The 7,292-nt window shown below is 52.3% G+C and overlaps 1 protein-coding gene across 1 annotated transcript; it reads right to left on the bottom strand.

Moving 5' to 3' along the window:
* Window positions 1-1,270: 1,270 nt before the first annotated feature.
* On the bottom strand, window positions 1,271-7,237 carry RPS10 (ribosomal protein S10). The gene is made up of 6 exons (XM_002714611.6): window positions 7,197-7,237; window positions 6,436-6,585; window positions 6,144-6,315; window positions 4,187-4,264; window positions 2,121-2,176; window positions 1,271-1,359 (listed from the first exon to the last, which is right to left on the bottom strand). Exons 2-6 carry the CDS (start codon window positions 6,583-6,585, stop codon window positions 1,318-1,320), a joined length of 498 nt encoding a protein of 165 aa, XP_002714657.4. The 5' UTR covers window positions 7,197-7,237; the 3' UTR covers window positions 1,271-1,317.
* Between the last annotated feature and the right edge of the window lie 55 nt (window positions 7,238-7,292).

The raw sequence follows: 7,292 nt of genomic DNA, 5'->3' as shown, positions 1-7,292 counted from the left end.
AAACCCACCTGCTTACCTTAGGACTTAACCCCACATGGCCAAACACCCCACAAATGCAACTCCCAAGCCTGCTTTGCGGACTAAACACCAGGCCTGGCTAGGGCCCAGAGCTGGTGCTCCAGCCCCGCCCCCCCCAACTCCTGTTTATGATCATCTGCAAGCCAAGGCTGCAGTCTTGCTCAGCAAAGCAAAATCCAGATTGTTGCTGAGCTCTTGCCAGGCTAGATAGTGCACTTGTGGTAGAGCACCAAATGGTCCTTTCACCGCCCCCCCCCGCCAACTCCCCATCACAGCTCCTCTAGGACCAAAGGTGGCCCTTGGCATCCTCACCAGAAAGCTGAACATTACCACCCATGTCCACTTACCGCCATGTGCTGGGCCACCGCTCATGGAAACTGCTCATAATGCACTCTTTTCATAGAGCCCTGGGATGGCAGAACCTCCAGTTGCCCACTTATTCCAACCATGGAGACACAAAACTCTCAGGAGTCTATAGACGGCTAGGCAGTCTTTCAAGCTGGCTTTTGTTTTCTTTTTTTTGTCTTATAAGCTTAGAGCCTAAGGCCTGCATAAGGCTCTGACCTGCAGTGCTGGCATCCCATACGGGCCCCAGTTCAAGTCCCACGGCTCCACTTCCTATCCAGCTCTCTACTGTGGCTACTGTGGCCCGGTAAAGCAGCAGAGGATGGCCCAACTCCTTGAGCCCCTGCATCCATGTGGGAGACCCAGAGCTCCTGATCGGCCAGTTCTGGCCTTTGTGGCCACGTGAGGAACCAGTGGATGAAGACTCTCTCTGTAACCCTGCCTTCAAATAAAGTAAATCTTAAAAACAAAAAAACCCAGAGCCTCAAAGACCCAGATTAAACCTCAGGCATGAACACCACTACTGCACTCCCCCCCCCCCCCCCCGAACTGTAAAGGATTCCAGGAAGAGCATTCCCTTTCAGCCTCCCTCCCCAGCACTTCTCAGATGTCCCAGCAGCAGGCACAGAACCAACTGCAACTTTCCCACCGCGCAGAGCTGAGTATGCTTGGCTGGTCTGCAGAAGCTGCCCAGTTTAGGCGTGGTCCCATACTAGACAGCCCCTGCAGGGAGGTGCTGGACAGAGCCGAGGGCATGTGACAAAGCCAAGTGCGCAGCTCTAACAGCAAGTGACATCACCAGCAACAAGGACAACTCCCAAACCCAACTCAGTCTTGACTCATTTTTATTCTGACCTGTAACCACTGCAGTCAGGTTACGCAATGCAATAAAGGACACGTGAGACTGTTTTTCTGGCTACAAGTTTATTTAACACAAAATAATCCCCTCCATCTTTACTGGGGTGGCTGACCACGTCCACGACCAAATCCGCCTCTCTGCAAGAGAAAGCATCAGCATTAGCGTCACTCCCAGTCCTACCTCTTCAGGGCTCTGCTAACCTTGTCTTGTCATTACTGCAGAGCCCAGGCATGAGTCAGCCTGGTCCTTTGCTGGCCTGTGGACCACACTAAGATGTAGGCCCGTTTCCTCAGAGGTAACCTGGGCCACCTTGAGCGTGCCCATGGTCACACATATGGAAGCACCTGGCATGGGATGGGAACTTGTTTCTACCATATAAGCAAACCTCCAGTTCACATCTCTGAGGGACTGTGTGCTGTTTAGACCTGCCTCACAGCTGCCCCAACGACACGCCAGCCCCCATGCTGAGCACCTGACCTGGATTAGCTACCTCACAATCATTTTGATAGCTATAATCTCCACCTCTATCTTATGGATGAGACTGTGGCAGAATGCCACTGCCCAGGATCGCATCATCTCTGAGAATATGGAGGCTCTGATCTCAGAGCCCACCCTATCTGCAGCATTTAGTTCAATGCCAGGCTTCACTTAAGGAAACAGATTCAGGAAGTTATGACCATCGTTAATGAAATAATACCACTATGTCACATGTATTCATCTATGGAGATCCACTTCAGTAATTCATAGTCACAAAAGTCTGCATGTATCTCAATGTCAAATTTGGAATTGGGGGGATTTGGGGAAAAAGACAAGGAAGGGAGGGACAAGACCCACCACACCCGCAGCACTGAGGCTTAAACAAATGACTGCTGATGGAAAGGGAACAGAAGATACTCACAAACTGGAATTCAGTTGCTGACCCAGCCCCAGCCTCGGCTTTCTTGTCGGCACCAGCTGCAAAGGAATACCAATGTAAGAGTAGTCGTCACGCGTGCAATCAGAACCCATTAGTGAAGTAAGCCAGTCCCCAAAAGACAAACGGCATATGGGTTTCCTGGCTACGTAGCCATTAACACAGAATACAAAAAGCATGTAGGACCAATACATCCTGTGATTTGATTGACTGGGGGAGGGAAGTATGGTTATCTTAGAATTGTACCTATGGACTCTCTTTATATTAATAAAAATTCAGAGATGATGTGTTCCACTGCAGAGCGAGGGGGACAGCCACTTGATCCCACTCTTCTTACAGCACAGCTGCCACGCCATGAAGTAAACTGCGCCAGCAGTGGAGGGGAACATGTCATGAGCCACCCTGGCTCCCTCCCACCAAGGGGGAAAGTACCTTTCTGCGCCTCCCTGTGTCACCCTTAAAAACTCACAGCCCAAACCCTCAACTCCTCCAGGAAAGCGGTCCTAACCACACAGCCTGGACCGCATGCCCTGCCCTCTAAGGTCCGAGGACCCTCAACTTCCCACTGGGTGACTGATCATCCATTTGAGAGCAGCACCAATTTTACAGAGGGAGCTTAACAGAGGAAGAAGCGAGACGAAGGCAGCGATGGCCCATGGATGCCACGGGAGAAGCAAACATGAAGAAATTGTTAGTGGTGCAATACCCTATATAGTGGCCACTAGTTCAAACCAAAGGTGTGGGCGCTGACGTTGTGGTACAGCGGGTTAAGTAGCTCCTCGTGCCCGTCCTGCTCAGCTGATCCAGCTCCCTTCTAATGCACCTGAGAAAGCAGCAGATGGCCCAAGTGCTGGGACCCCTGCCACCCATGGGCTCGACCCTGCTGGAGTTCCTGACTCCTGGCTTTGTAGCCATTTGGGGAGTGAACCAGCAGATGAAGAATCTGTCTCTGCTTTTAAATAATCTTTTTCAGACCATACTCACCCTCGCCACAGGCTGCTGTCTGCTCACCTCCCTGATGGCTTGGCAAGCACGCCACATGTTCACTCTATCTCTGTACCTCTGCACATCCAAGCTCTAGCCAGAAATGCTCTCCCGCACACCCCCATCACCAAGCTGAGGACCCCCATGGCTCATGCCCGACTCTCACACCCTCTAAGAGTTCTGACTGATCCCTGCACAGATGACTTCCAATCCACGCAATCACCTCTGATACCAGAGTTGGAGATCCATCCTCACTGCTGCCTGGTAGCATTCAGGCCCAGCATTCACTTCTACTTCACACAGGTGAATGAGGTAGAACTAGCAAAAATTCCCCCATTTATACCTTGCTTATGTATCATAATTAACTGCTTTGCACAAAGACTAGCAGGTAGGATGCTACTTCCTCTGCCGACGGCTCCCCATCTCAGTCAAGAGTAAGCACAAGCCCTTACCATGGCTCATTCTTATCTTCCCACCAAGCCAGGCGTCCTCCAGGAAAGGCTTTGCCTGGAGTGCCCCTCCCCCAGACCGCCCCTGGCCGGCCCCTCACTGCCCGCTATCAGGAGCTTGCTTCTGTCTCACCTGTGCTTGTCCCTGGGTTTCAATCCTCCCTCCACAACACCTGCACCCCTGACCGCTGAGCACGGCCTTCTATCTATCTGTTAGGGACGCTACAGTCTCCCCAGCTCCCAGAGCAGCTCCTGGCACACGAGGAGCTCAGCACGTCTGCTGAATTAAGGCAAAACCTGCAGCTCTGAAACAAGACTCTGCACTAAGCAATCATTGGCAGTGGCTGAGCGAGCCCTGCTCAAGAGCTCAACAGAAAAGCTTGCTGCTGCCCTCAAGGCTGTCCACTGTGCACTAAAGTTCTTCAACTACAGCCTCTGGGTCTTCAGCATCCAACCAGCATCTATCGAATCCCTGTGTAGAAGGAGGAAACCCCAACAACTCCTGGTGGTGTGCTGACTCAGACTGAAGCCAAGACCTCTCTCGGTGGCCCTGTCATCTTGCCAACTCAGAATCCAGATTGCACTCAAGGGCCCTGGAAGAGGCGACGCATTACTCACGGGGCACAGCGCTTCGTCTGTAAGTGTCTCTGTCGGCTTCCCCTCTTGTGAGTCTCGCAGGCCGCTCCCCCTCCAGACCTACAGGAAGCAAACCACATTATGAACACAGGACAACCTGGGAACTCTACCTCTTAAAGAGAAAGTTTGCACTACTGTCTCGTTCTCAGCGGACAACCACTTAGTTACCGTAAGTTAACAGGGACAGAACTCCTTTCTCCCTGTCAGCTAGTAACTGACTCCACAGATACTCCTCATCAGTTTGGCTCCTCAAAGGCCTCAACAACTCACATCTCAGGTAGAACGCCACATATCTGCAATGACATTCTTTTACCGTGCTTCTCAACACGAAGTGTTTCCCAATCACGTGACAAATTTAGAAAACTGGCTATTTCTACAAGCACGTAAACTGTCAACATTCTGAAGTATATTCATCTCTGTAGGAGGGAAAATTCAGGGGCTGGTGATCTTGCATAGTGGCCTGAACTGCCCGCCACCTTTGATGTCGGCACTGATTCGGTCTTCCAATCCCGCTCCCTGGTGGATGCGCCACGGAAAGCAGAGGAGGGTGGCTCAAGTCCCTGGGCCCCAGCAACCATCTGGGGAGTGAACCAGCAGATGAAAGATCTCTCTGTAACTCTATCTTTCAGATAACTTTTTAAAAAAGCTAAAATTTAATATGCAAATAGAAAACATGGCATACGGTGTAAGGCCCACAGCATATAACCTAGAGGCTATCAAGAGGGTCAGCTTCTCCATCTACCTTATCAGGCCATGGGATATGAGTACAACACCTCTTGGGATACCTGGACACTCAAGTCCCATATAGAAAATGACGCAGTACTCGCTTATAAGCTACACACATCCTTCCATATACCTTAAACCACCTCTAGCTAATTTACAGTACCTAACACAACTTAAATGCTTGTTCTGCTATATTTAGAAAACAATGACCAGAGAGTGTATGCAGATCAGTACAGATGCAATTTCTCCCCAATACTTATGTTCCTCAGTTGAATCTGTGGCTGCAGAACCCACGGATGTGGAGGGCCAAATATTTGCTAAAGCACAGCTTAAAAAAACCATAAACGGAAGTAACAATTTCATCTTCTAAAAAATCTTCACCCAGTTACCACCCTAGAATTTACCTGAAATCTGTATGAGTAAAAAGTTAAATGAAACAGACTTTATGGCAAGTGGGAAAAAAACTCAGACAAAACACCAGGCCCACCCACACTGATTCAATCAGAACCTGCGACAGAAAGGCGCTGGCGTTTCCCCCCAGATGCAGGAGGGAACTTCTGCTGTAGATACAGAATCCCACCTCAAGGAGCTTTCATTACCAACACACATTCCTGACTCCATGAAATCACTCTTCAGAACAGGGGAAGTCTGATGAGCATGTTTTCAAAAACCTCTGCCTCTCAGCCCCGCAGCCCACAGCGTCTCTGCAGCTCCTACAAAGTTCACGTGACAAGGAACCCAACCCTTTGCCAACAAGCAACTCTTAGCCAGCAATGATCTCAGGAGTCAGAAGATAGCTCCCCAGCCAAGATGCACTGCACGCCACAGTTGTACACGCATCTGTTTTCCCTCTAACGTTGTAATTTCTGCCCCCATTGCCAAAAAAATACAAAATGGTTCATTTTCCCACAATGATTAGTTTTGCTTTGGACTCCTTGAGAAAGCACAAACTCACTCTGCTGCTCACAAAATGGTCACTCAATGCTCTACCCCATGTCTGGATATTTGCACAAGGACTGGAGAAGACAGACCAACTTTCTACTCGTCTAAGGCCATTCCAGGATGGAAGTCCCACGCCAGGGGACAAAGGTTCCCGAACCTGACCAAGAGTCCGTGTGCCATAACCCTTCTACAGCTGACACAACGATGTCTCCCGAGAACACCCCTGTCCCCACACCCACTCCTCCCACTTCCAAGCTGGCCCCTTGCCGTGTACCTTTGGGCCTGGGCCTGCCGGTCTCGGGTCGGCTGCGGCGCAGGGTGGCAGGCACGATCTCAGGGGGCAGGTGGAGGTAGTCCCGGAGATACTGGATGCCCTCGTTGGTGAGGTACCAGTAGAAGTGTCTCCACGCAAACTGCTCCTTCACGTAGCCTCGAGACTTGAGCGACTGCAAGGCAGAAAATGACCATTAAACCCGCCGCCGAAGCCTGGGGGTTAAAACGAGAGGCAAACACGTTTAGTCGGCCTTGATGATGACCCAAAACCCCACTCCCAGCCCCCCACACACCTGCATGGCCTTCATGACGTGGAGGTTGGGCACGTTCTTGTCCGCCAGCTCCGGGTGCTTCGGCATGTGCACGTCCTTTTTGGCTACCATCACCCCCTCCTTGAAGAGGAGTTCGTAAATGGCAATGCGATTCTTCTTGGGCATCAACATCTGCAGAAAGGAAAATGGCCAAGTTCACGGGCCTCATAACGACCCCGCCAAACCACTGGGCACCCCACAGAAATGTGCAGATCGAAAAACTACTGCACGCGCCCCCGACGGCGTATGCGGAAAAGAAGCAGCAGCAGACTGCGTTGTGGGTACCTGGGGACCATCGGCGGCTGCACCCTAAGGCGCGCAGACACGTTCCGGGGAAGAAAGCTGTCGCTTCTCGACAGGCTGCTGACTCCAAGGCGAAGCGCCAAGGCCTTCGCCCCTCCACTCCTTCCCCGACTAGAGCTCCAGCGCCAGCCAGGCAGGCGGCGCCGACTCGGGTCTTCCCCGAGCTAAGCGTGCGCAGGCAGGCTGCTGTCTTCCCAGCCTCGCCCGGCTGGCCCCCTCGCGCAACAGCTTCATCCTCCTGCCGTCAACCGGACGCCAATCTTCGCCAACCCGCGTCCCTCTACCCAGGGAAAGGCGCCCCAGACCCTCTCGCTGCTCAAAAATACATGCGTGGAAAGAATGAGAGAAGGCCCCCGCCCGACCCTACAGAAGCGGGGGCGCTTCGGCGGCAGGATGGCCCCGATGGGTGCCGATGGAAACCAAACCCCGCCAGAACTCACCGCGGCGGCTGTAGGGTTCGGAGCCGAGGCCGGAAAGGAAGGGGCATGCGCGGCGCAGCGTCTCTTCCGGGCTGGCGTGGCCCCGCCCCCCGTCAG

The sequence above is a fragment of the Oryctolagus cuniculus genome, chromosome 5 (genome assembly GCF_051225735.1).
Source record: "Oryctolagus cuniculus isolate XC-2025 breed Fujian yellow rabbit chromosome 5, ASM5122573v1, whole genome shotgun sequence".
Lineage (NCBI taxonomy): Eukaryota > Metazoa > Chordata > Mammalia > Lagomorpha > Leporidae > Oryctolagus > Oryctolagus cuniculus.
This window is presented reverse-complemented; position numbering and strand designations above follow the sequence as displayed.